The following is an 11,528-nucleotide window of genomic DNA, read 5'->3' on the forward strand; positions in this document are numbered from 1 at the left end:
GTAGGAAACACTGACCTCTCACTCTTTGCTGATAGGGGAAAGAATTAATTGTCTTTCTGGTTTCTGCTGTGGTGTAAGGACCTGCTGATCCTTTAAACCCTCCTTTGCACTCTGTTGGTGTGGCTAAATGAGAAAACTGTGCAGAGGATGGCTAAATGATACTGACTTTTATGTGTGTCCCCCCCGCCCCCCCCATCTTCAGCCTTATGGTACTCATCGCCTGGGGCTTACGTTGTAGATAATACTGTAATTACTCTGGGTCCTCTTTGGCGGTTCTGGCTTAGTGTGGTCGTTTTTGGGCTGCCTGACACCAGCCTGGAGTTTGCTGTGCTTCAGCCAGAGCCCAGGCAGGCTTGACCGCAGGTCCCTCTGCCCTCCCTCACTCAGATAAAACACCAGCTGCAGGAATCAGCCCTAAATCCTTGCTTTTTATCTACGCTTTCCTAAAAATGGCTTTTTCTCTCCAGACAGCCCTCCCAAGTGTACCTAAACCAGGCAAGAACATGAAAAACAGAGACTTTTTTTTTTTTCTGTACAAGTTTTATTTCTAATTAAGATCATTCACTGAAATCTGAGTCACAGACCTTGGCTCATCTGTTCTTGGCTTGATTCGGGGCTGGTACAGCTTGATAGATAAGGAATCCTGCAGGTTCTTCTCTCCGGGGTGGTCTATGCAATCAGCATTTCTTGGTCGCAGGATGAATCAAGCACGCAGCCCTCTGCGCGGGGAGAGAAAGGGGAGAGCACTGTGTAAACCAGCCCTCAGAGACCCCCTGGTGCTGATTTCTAATAACCTCGAGCAAGATCATGTTCACTTCGTGCCCTGTAACTCCCCAGGATTTGTAGCAGGATCTCTGGTAGCATCTAACTTAGGGAGCAGGCAGGGATTTTTGGAAAACCATAATGAAAGCAGGAGGGGGCATGGGCTGCTGTGCACCGGAGGGCTGCTGTGCACCGGAGGGCTCCTGCTGCTTGCGCAGCCTCCTGAGTGTGGTTGCTGTCTGCTTTCCCCCTTCCCCGAAACCTCATGGTCTGTTATCACCTTCCCTGGCGTCGGGATCAAGTCTGTGCTGAGTGGGGTGGCCCTGGCTGTTGGGGAGATGGATGGACAGGACAAAGGCGATCCTTTGGGTGACATCCCCTCTCCCACTTATTATCTCTGGTGCGTGAGCGCCCCCCCCACCCCCGTCATGATGAGGGTCCCAGAAGGGAGGTGGACCCGGCTCTGCCCTCACCGCTGCTGCAGCAGATTCCGGGGGTCGCACAGCTGCCTCCGCTGCCGCCGCAGGGCTTGTGTCCCGACTCGCAGGGCGTTGGCAAGAAGTTTTCCTCCTGGCACCGCAGGGTTTCAGAGGTGCCGATGTAACAACCCAGCTCTTCTCCACAGCAGATGTTGGGACCGAAGCAGCGGCCGCCCTTGTTCCTGGGACCACAGGGCATGCACTGGTTGGGGAAAGGGGAGAAGAAAGGTGGGGGGAGAGTTAAAAGCATCTGGGGTCAGGCCGAGCATTTCCCTGGTCTTTTCCTCCCTCCTGCCGGCATCTCCGCAGGAGCCCTCGGGAGGCTTGGGGAAGGTAGGGAGAAGGAAAGGAGGGGGTTAGGAGGTCTCCCAGCCCGCCAGGACTTACCTTCCTGATCTCCATGTCCAGGACGGCACGTTTGCCCCCAATGGGGCAGTTCTGGATGTAGCAAGCAGAGGAGAGAGCCAGGAGCCCCAGGAGGCAGAGGGCGAGCGCCTTGCAGGGCATGGCTGTGGGGTCCGGAAGCTTTTTGGCTCCTCGTCCCAACGAGCGGTGGTGTATATATAGTGCCGACTCCTACTTAAAGATGCTGGAACCGGCGTCACCCGTTTCCCTTAAAAACCACAAGGCATTGCTTTCCACACCGGAGGGCTCTGCTAATAGCCGGAGGTCGAGGACGTGAGGTCAAGGCCAAGGTGTTGGTTTTCTCCTTGGTGATGACGCCGACCGCGGCAGGGGAAACGTGCGGAGGCTGCGGATGCTGTTTGGGGCTTGGGTCCCTTCCCTGCCAACCCCTTAGGGCTGCTGAGCTTGTCACTCTGTGTCCTGTTCGGGACCCCTATGGCATGGGTTGGGTAGGGATGAAGGAAGGCATCTCCATAGCCTGGTGGGATGCATTCACCCGAGTGGGGCGAGAGGGACATTGTTCTTCCCTTGGCTTCAAATCCCTTCTGGTGGGGGGGAAACCAAACCCGTATCTTCCTCTGGGATCATGTGTGGGATCTGGGGTGGGAAATGTGGTGGTGGTCCTTTCTGCCTGTCCCTGCCTGGCCCCTGGGGGATGCTCAATGCTGGGCTTGTCCCGCTCTGGGATGGTGGTGACACCAAGCCTGTCCCTGCCTGCTGTCATCTAACAGCACCGAGGCAGCCTGAAAACACCAAACCTCATCGGCAAAGGCCCGAAAACCCAAATTTCCCCATTGTTTCTGCCCTGGAGCTGCACATGGGGCTTGAAAGTGATGGCCTGAACCACGTCATCAGCAGGTGAAGGATCCGCAAGAGAAACAGCAGGGAGGATGGGGCCGAAGGCTGATGCAATCACACAGAGTCCTGCTAACCCTAACCCCTTGCCTTCGTTACTGCAATTAAGAGCATCCCGCCTTGAATAAACTCCTCTGCTGCGGACAAATCTTACATCTATCAAGACCATTAACTTGGTCCCTCCCTGCGCCTGCTTAATTGGGAATTAGGCAGCCTGGAGCCTGGGAGCCATGACCTCCTCTCATCCCCTCTGGCTTGCTTTGAAATCTGCCACTTAGTGTGGCCATGGTGGCCGGTGGCGGGGGCAGCCAGGTCCTTGTCACCTGCCTGGGGTCAGGCAGCTGATGAATCCTGCTCCCTGGGGACAAGCTGGGCACTGGGGTCCATGTTAACGGGTTGGAAATGGGGCTCAGCAGCTGCGTGTAGCATCCCAGAGGCTCAGCCCCGGCTGCCGTCCCGCTGCAGTGTGGGGTGGAGGGGAAAATCACTGTCCTGGAGCCCCTGCAGCTGGTTTGGGGGTGTCTGGACCCCCGTGGGCAGGGTTGGGATGTGACTTGGGTGGAGAAGCGTGGGGAAAAAAAATCCCGATTATCAGCTCCTGGTGCTTTTGGAAACCTTGACGCCCCGATGCCAAGGCTTCCATCAGCCTGGAGCATCATCCCGGCTTAGCGATGCACCCCCCTTGCTGTAGGAGATGTTGGAGTTCACATCCTGGGACAGGCTGACTGCCAGGGCTGGGCTTCAACAGCCCAATTTCTTTATCCCGCAGTTTAGGGTCACCCATCTGTGCTTTCCCAATGATTTTGGGGTGATTTCAGGTCCCCCACCTCCCCGGGGCTGGGATAAGATGCTCGTCACATGGACTGGGCGCTGGGTTAATCCTGCACCCCCTTGAGGTGCGGGGAGCTGACGTGGGCAGGATGGGGCCCGCCGGCGCAGAGGAGCTCCACCTCCCAGGAGGTGCCACCTCCCTCGGGGACATTATAAACGATGAGCTGTCCCCCGTGCTGTGGCCAGATCCCAGCCCCGAGAGAGCCCGGAGCAGGGACCCTGCCAGGGTAAGACACCTGGGAGGGGGTAGGAGGGTTGGGGTAACGGTATCCCAAATTTGGGGGGTGTGCGTGTGGAATAAATAGGGGGCTGATCCTGCTCATCGGTGTCTGGTGGGGATGGTGGGGAAAGATAAGACCAGCTGGGAGGTTGTATGAAGCTGGGAACCCAAAGCTTTCCAGTCTTGCAGTTTTTTTGGGGGTGGTTTTCCTTACTTTTAATCATTTTTAGTAGATGTGGCTTGAAGCGCCGGCCGTGCCAGTTCCTGAATGTAACGGGGCCCCGAATCTGCCTCGAAGAGGGCTCTTGGCTAAGAGGTAACATGACGGTGGCACCTCCCGGGGTGTGGTGCTCCAAACTGCAGGGGCTGGGGGGGCTGGGAGGCTCAGCGCCCATGGGTGCTGCTGGGGCTCCCGGGGTGGGACTCCATGGCCGGATCCCAAAGGCCAGCTCTGCCTGGGCTTCTTTCCCTTAGTGCTGCCAGCACGGGGCCAAATCCTGCACCCAGCCCAGCAGAACCACTGCGGGTTGGAGCCAAACCGCACAGGGATTCTGGGGGGAGGTGTGGGGATGAAGATCCAACAACCTCCAAACCCCCTCACCCCACCATCTCCGAGCCCCGGACGGGTTCCCTGGAGCCCCCCATAACCCGTCCCCAGCACCCCGGACGAAGCCACCACAGTGCACGAGGACTTTTATTGGGTCTCGTATTTACAAGGCTGGGGTTGGGGGGGTCGGTGGCGGTGCGGGGGACACCCGGCGCCCCGACTCAGAGGAGGGGATGCTTGCCCTGCTGCTGCTGCTGCTGCCGGTTTGCCAAGTGCATCAGCTTGAGGAGCAGATCTCCAGCCGAGCCGTCCAGCACCGTCAGGTTCTTCTCTGCCGCCTCCTGAGCCCCGTCGCTGCCCTCATCCAGGCAGCTGGTGTCCATCGCACAGGTTTCTTCAAGAGGAAGCAAAACGTCGTGATGGTACGGGTTATTTAGGACCACAAGTGTTTTATCTTCAGGTGGGGAAGGGGTTGGTGGCATCTAGGGGTTCCTGCACAGCTCCAACTTTGTCCCTCCTGTTTACCAGGGAGTGGGGCTGGCTGGGATTTTTCTGGCACATCGGGGAGGCTGCGTGTGCCTGGCTGGGAAATATCTCATGGCGGTGGCTCGGGAAGGAGCTCTGAGCCCAGTCCTTACCATAGAATCATGGAATGGTTTGGGTTGGAAAGGACCTTTAAAGATCATCTAGTCCAACCCCCTGCAATGAGCAGGGACAACTTCAACTAGATCAAAGCGCCACCCGACCTGACCTGGAATGTTTCCAGGGATGGGGCATCTACCACCTCGCTGGGCAACCTACTCCCATGTTTCACCATCCCCATCGTAAAAAATTTCTCCCTTTTATCTAGTCTGAATCTGACTATCCCAAAATTATCCCAAAATGGGGACAACACTGCTGCTGCTCTCTGCCTCAGTTTCCCCTTTGGAAGGTGAGGTCTAACTGCAGGATTGACCCATGCTATTGCCATTACCAGCCCCCACCATGGTCCCAAGACACCCCAAACTCTCCTCTCTGGACCCCCATCCCGCTGACCCCCAACACCCCCCGTATTACCGGTGGTGCAGCAGATGCCGGGTGCGGCGCAGCGGCCGCTGGAGCCACAGGGCTGCCCGCCGGCCTGGCAGGGCGAAGGCAGGTAGTCTTCCTCGGCGCAGCGCCGTGTCTCGGCCGTGCCCAGGTAACAGCCCATCTCGGTGCCGCAGCAGATGCCGGGGCCGAAGCAGTTGCCTCTGTTCCCGGGGCCGCAGGGCATGCACTGGGGGAAGGAGCTGCTTGAGTCTCCCCGGACCCCCCAGAAAAGGAGGGGTACACCCTGCTTGCACCTCCTTGTATTCAAAAGCAGCCCCCCTCCTGCTCCGTCAGCCCTCGGGGTGCCGTGCTGGCATGGGGTGACCCATCTTGTCCCTGCCACCAGCAGCGCGGCCTCGTGCTGCAGCGATGGCCCCGCTCTGGGTGCTCCCTGCTGCCCCCCGTGTCCTCCCCATCTCTGCTCCATGGGGGTGCCCTGTCCCCGCATGGGGCTGCTCAGCTGTGGCCCAGCCCAGTCCCCTCTTTGAGGTAACAACAGCATTTCGGGGGGGGGGGGGGGGGGTGTGTGTCACCCATTCCTCTGCCACTGCCCCACCATGTGCCCTTGGGCATGTCCCCCAGCCTCCCCCCAAAACAGGGTGCTCCGTGCTGCTCAGGGGAGCGTAGCACGGCCAAGGGTGCCCACGGGTGACGGGGAGCCTCTGCACCCCACGGAGCTGCGTCGTACCCCCCAGAGCCCCATCCCGTCCCCCCCAAGCCCCCATCCCACCCCATACCTGTCGGAGGGCTGTGTCGGCCAGGGCCCGCTTGCCGCCCCGGGGACAGTTCTGGATGTAGCAGGCGGAAGACAAGGCGAGGAGGCAGAGGAAGGAGAGGGGCAGCGAAGGCTCTGCCATGGCAGAGGGTGCTCGCAGCTGTGCCACGCGTGCTAGGGGAAGCCGGCCACCCTGCCGCTCGCTCTGCATCTGGCCCCGTGCTGCGCCAGCCGCTATTTATGCTGCTGTCACCCCTTCCCAGAGGGGAGGAGGAGGAGGAGGAGGAGGAGGAAGAAGAGGGCTGGGTTGTTTTTTTTGTTGTGAGGTTTTTTTTTCCTGTCTTTTTTTTTTTTTTTTTTTTTTTTTCTCCCCCAAATCGCATCCAAGCAAATCTGTAATTCGAGGTGATTCAGTGTAGGAGAACAAGCGGCAGCTCTCAGGGCTGGTGAATTCCGCCCCACACACTGAGCCGTGGCTGCTCGGAGGGGCACAGGCCAACCCAGGGGTGGCCGGATCCTGGGGAGGGGTGATGGATGGGGGGGAGCGTGGGTTTGGGGAGGAATGTGGGTTTGGGAAGAGATGCTCATTCATAAGATGAGGTTTCAGAGAAGGCTGGTTTGGAGGATGCTGCTTTGGGGAGGGATGCAGGTTTGTGAGGGATGCTGGTCTGGGGAGGGGAGCTGGTTGGGGAGGGATTGTTGGTTTAGAAGACGCTGGTCTGGGTGGGATGCCAGTTTGGGGAGGGAATGCTCATTCAGAAGACGCTGGTTCAGAGAGGGTTGTTTGTTTGGAAAGGCACTGGTCTGGGAGGGATCCTGGTCTGGAGGCAGCTGGTTTGGGGAGAGGTGCTGCTTTGGGAGGGGTACGGGGTTTGTGAGGGATGCTGGTTTCAGCGTGACGCTGGTCTGTGTGAGTGACGCTGGTTTGTGGAGGGAAGCTCATTCAGAAGATGCTGGTTTGGGGAGGGATGCTGCTTCGGAGGATGCTGGTTTGGGGAGGGATGCCAGCTTGGGAGGGGTGCTGGTTTGAATGGTGCTGGTGTGGGAGGGATGCTGGGATGCTGGAGGGGGCGCAATGGGGTCAGGGCTGGGGAAGGGCACTGGGGTGCACAAAGACGCACCTAAAGCAAGGGGCTCAGCTGCAGCGCTGGACCACTCAGCAGCGGGGTGTGGAGCAGGACCCTGCCACTACCCTGGCCCAAAGGCATCTGTCGTCGCCACCCACCGCTCACCTGCCTCTTCCACCTCTTTTTCTCCAAGAAACAAGAAGGCAGAGAAAACACCGGCAGAGGGAGAGATGAAAAGAAAAAAAACACGTATCTTTGGAGTTGGCATTGACCCTCCTGTTGGCATGCAGTGTGTCCCACCTTCCCTGAGACACAGCATGCTCATGTCACTGATGGGCTGTTGGGAACGTCGGTACGGGGCAAACGGCAGCAAAAAGCCCTCCCCGCACCATCCAGCCATGAGTATTCCTGCCAGCCCCAGATGCCCTTTCCAGCAATGCCGAGGCAATGTGAAATTAATATGTAGAGGGCAATCAGGTGCCTAACGAGCATCTGCAGCCCACCCCTCCCCAGAATGCTGGGGCTGGCTCAGGGCATCTGGGGGGGGCTCGTTTGGGGGTGCTGGAAGGGATGGGGGTGGGCAATGGGGGGGGTGTGTGCCACTAGCTGTGGTCGAGCCTCTGGGCTGATTTTCTACCCTTCAGCCCGTCCTGCACTCATCTTCATCAAAGACGGGGAATCGAGGCAGAGAACCATAAAAATCAGCCCGGGGTTTACATGGGGTGGCCGGAGCGTGGCTTTTCCCCACCCTCATTAGCATCCCTCATTTTCTCACCTTCATTAGCATCCCTGTTCTGCCAGACCAGCGACCCACCCTGGCTCAGCCCTGGTTGGAGCGGGAGGGATGGTGGTACCCTGGGTGGTGAAGGGGCTGCTGCTCTGCTGAAGCATCCCTTGGGGGAGCCGTGGTCCTGCTGAAATCCACCCTGGCAAAATCAAAATCCTTTTAAAAGCAAAGTGAGCGCTGTGCTGGGCTTCAGAGGCACCATGCAGGGATGCTGGAGGGGGGGATGAAACCAAGAGCATCGCTTCGCCGCCCAGAGGAAACTGAGGCACACAGGGGTAAGGGCCAGCATCTATTTGGAGGTGTTGCTTGCCGTGCTGGGGGTCCCAGCCCACCCCCGCCTCCTGCCTGTGATTTTGGAAGGATGCATCAACCTGGTGGGATGGTGGTCCTGGGTTTTGGGGGACTCCTGGCCTTTTTGATGGGTAAAATGAGGGTGATTCCCCCCCTCCAAGAGGGGTGAAGGTAACTGCAGCGCCTAACTCAGGTCTCCCTGGGAGAGTTCCCAAATTTGCCCCGTGCCCACCACCAGAGACGCTGAATCACCCACGTGGGGCAGCCGTGGGCAGCTTTAATGACCAATATTAGCACCGGCCACATTTCCCCATCCAAACCCGTCCCTTCACAGCGGGAGCCGAAACCCACTTGCGTTGTAGGACTGAGGAGGATGCAAAAGCCCTCGGCTGGGAAAACTTTTCTTTAAAAGAAACCTAAATGTCAGCTCTAAATTGGGTGTTACATGCTCATGCTTCGTCTCTTCATTACTGTATCGTAAAATTACATTAGCCGGGAATGATCTGCATTCAAATGACTCTGTGTCTGGAATGATAACGCGGGAATATGAGATTAAAATGTAATTATGCTCTTTAAAGTCAAGGAAGGTTAATAAAATGTTTTTCCAAGTTGCAGAGGCTCCGCAGCCGCAACGCAGAATCACTTACAGGAATCAAGGGGAGGATGAGGTGGGAAGGAGGAGATGGGGAGGCAAAAAAATGTGTAGAAAACCCAAAAGGGGGTTTGGGGGATGAAAATATTGGGGTCACCTGGGGTGAGTCATGGGGGAAGTGATCGCAGGATGATGGGGTTTCATGGGACTGGGCAGATCCAGCTGGGAGCATCTTTGCTGGGCATCCAGTAATGCCCACTGGTACCCGGCCGCGGCCCTGGGGTGATGCTGGGCCCCCAACCCGCATCCAGCTCCTGCTTGATGCTTTGGGGCTACCCAAATCCATGCCCCAGATCCCCCAAAATCAGCCACGAGGGTCGCTTCTCTGCATCCCTGGCACCAGATTTGCTCTGCCACGTCCCTGCTCTTCCCCAGGCTCTTCCCGGGGCCCCAGAGGAGCCCCCTTCGTCAGCGCTGATCTCCTAACGACATGCGAGGCAGGCAATGTGGGCGCCGCAGCATTAATCAGCGGCGTTAGCTGCCTGCTATCTATAACCCAGCTCGCCTCGGCTTGCGAAGGAAAGCCCCAAAGGCCTGACACGGGGTGGGGAGTGGGCAGCATCCTCGAATCCACCCCCCAGCCCTCCTGCTCAGCCGAAATACGGCCCCAGCTCTCCCTAGACACCAGCAAAGGGGCTGGGGGCTGCCGGAGAGGCTCAGCCGCGGGGCTCCGCTGCTTGTGCTCTGATTTTCACATCAGGGAATAACCTGGATGGTGGGAAACGGGGTGTCCAGCAGCAACCCACAATGTCTCCGCGCTCTTTCGCACATAAAACACCCTCTGGCTACACCCAGAGCTTTAAAGCATCGTTGCTGCACAGAAATTAAGATTTTTCCAATCCTTGAGTGATCACACCCTTGCACATGGTCAGGGCAAACCACAAGACTATTCTCCCCATCCTTCATTAACAGCGGGAGCTTTGTCACCTTTGAAACCTCCACGGTGGTTCCTAAGAGCCTCCAGAGGCAGGAGAGAGGATGGAGCTGGTGGTGCTCTGCCGCAGCCCATGCGTCCCTGCTGCCCAACACAGAGGTCAGAGCAACAAAGTTTAATCGGAATAAATAAGAGGACACCAGGTACCGCGTGGAAAACTGGATTTTCACCAGATGATTGTGCATTTTTCTGCCTTTGCCTGTGGCTGGAGGGGGATGCAGCTCGCAGCAGAGAAGGAGAAACTTCATTTAAACACGTTGCTCCTGCAGTGGCGATAGCGAGCAGGTCAGGCTGGCAAAGGAGCACTCCCATCTCCTGTCTGGGTGAACTAATGTTCCTCAAATGGGCCTGTCTTCATGGCATTTAGTGGTGACTGCTTCTCCCCCGGCCCGTCACAAGCCTTTCAGCCGGTCGCTGTGAACTTGTGGATGATGAGGGTTAATGGCTGGAGGCTGATGGGGGTGGTGGTGGGGGATCCTGCACCTTCTGTCTGAGCACAGCACCTTCTTTTTTTGTGTCATGGCTAAAGATGCTTCTCTGCTTCCATGACAAGATGGACAACAGCTTTGATGCTCATTTAAAGAAGGCAGAGCAGCTGACGTCAAGATTTGCCTGGGTGCTGCCTTTATCACTCGCCTGTCCAGATCCAGCCCGCTGGGATGCAGACGTCACGTCGGGAGGTCACTGACCAACAAGGGCTGGATTTGTCCTCCTAAAAGCGCTTGAAGGAGAGCGTTAGAGGAAATTGCTCAGGCCTTCAATCAAAGGCTGTTCCCCACCTCCTGAAGAGAAGACAGGCTCGGTGCCGGGAAATAAATTTGCCCGTGGCATCTGCCCATTCTGCGTGGGAGCTCAAGGGGAATTGCTGTGTGTCCTGGCCGAAGACCCCACAGGAAGTCCTGGCTACGTGTCACCCACCACCAAGCCCATCTCCTTGGGGTGTAGAGAAGGTCTCTGCTGCCCACTGCGGTTTCAGAGCCCCGCTCGTTTCGAGGGGAGCGATCAGGAGGACTCATGTGTCTGGGGGAACATGATCCCTCCCAAAGCCATGAGAGGTGGGCGCAGAGAGAAATTCATCCCTTCTCCCTCCCTGAGTCAGCAAGACGGGTCGCAGGGGTCGAAACTTGCTGCCAAAGGGTCCTACAGGGTTAACAAGAAGGAGAAACAGGGTGGATGATGGGTCTGAGAAACCTCATATAACACGGAGATGAGCTCTCCTCCGAGCAGGTGTTGGACCAGATGCCCCCTGCCATCCCTTCCAACCTCTGCTCCGACAGGCTCAGTGCTCGCTCCCTGTCCCTCCCCGGAGAACAAAAGGAACCTCGAGAGAGAACTTGCCTTCAACCCCAGCGAGACGGCTCCCAGCCCCAGTTGCTGCCCACGCGCAGGATATCACTAGAAGCTTTTGGGCAGGAGAGATGCTTGGCTGCGCCGGTGGCTTTGGGTTTTGCTGGAGGCAGCCAGGCTTGGTTAGTGCCGGAGAAGAAGGAGATGGCTGTGGGGATGGGGAGCTCCTGTGGCAGCGATGGCTCCCCAGAGATGTGGGGCGGAGGAGGTGCGAGAGCTGAATCACGCCAGGATGGTTCACCGCAAACGTGAATTTGTCACAGAATTAAGAGGATTTTTTTTGCTGCCTCTGCGTTGTGGGACTTTTAGGAATGTTTTTGCCTGTTTTCTAACAGTTTATTATTTAAGGATGGGGGACTTCCTATTTTTGCTACAAATGGAGATGGATTATAAGCTCCCACTGATGCAGACAAAGAGCAGGATCAGTTCAGTGCTGATACAAAGCTGGGTTTCAGCTGCTTGATGAGCGGGCTATTTCCCGAGACCACAAACATTACGGGTTGCTCAGCAAGCAGGTGCCTTTTAAGAGAGAATAAAGGTATTACATGCAAAGGTGAGTTGAGTC

The 11,528-nt window shown here is 57.3% G+C and overlaps 2 protein-coding genes across 2 annotated transcripts; both read right to left on the reverse strand.

Annotated features, from left to right (window-relative positions):
• Nucleotides 1-669: 669 nt before the first annotated feature.
• LOC128910485 (neurophysin 1-like) lies at nucleotides 670-1,748 on the reverse strand. Its single transcript, XM_054203738.1, has 3 exons — nucleotides 1,629-1,748; nucleotides 1,236-1,443; nucleotides 670-719 (listed from the first exon to the last, which is right to left on the reverse strand). Exons 1-3 carry the CDS (start codon nucleotides 1,746-1,748, stop codon nucleotides 670-672), a joined length of 378 nt encoding a protein of 125 aa, XP_054059713.1.
• Nucleotides 1,749-4,228: 2,480 nt separating this feature from the next.
• Nucleotides 4,229-7,079, reverse strand: LOC128910278 (vasotocin-neurophysin VT). Its single transcript, XM_054203298.1, has 4 exons — nucleotides 7,007-7,079; nucleotides 5,908-6,140; nucleotides 5,156-5,357; nucleotides 4,229-4,493 (listed from the first exon to the last, which is right to left on the reverse strand). Exons 2-4 carry the CDS (start codon nucleotides 6,094-6,096, stop codon nucleotides 4,321-4,323), a joined length of 564 nt encoding a protein of 187 aa, XP_054059273.1. The 5' UTR covers nucleotides 6,097-6,140; nucleotides 7,007-7,079; the 3' UTR covers nucleotides 4,229-4,320.
• Between the last annotated feature and the right edge of the window lie 4,449 nt (nucleotides 7,080-11,528).

Source organism: Rissa tridactyla, chromosome 5 (genome assembly GCF_028500815.1).
Source record: "Rissa tridactyla isolate bRisTri1 chromosome 5, bRisTri1.patW.cur.20221130, whole genome shotgun sequence".
In the NCBI taxonomy this organism is placed as follows: Eukaryota; Metazoa; Chordata; class Aves; order Charadriiformes; family Laridae; genus Rissa; species Rissa tridactyla.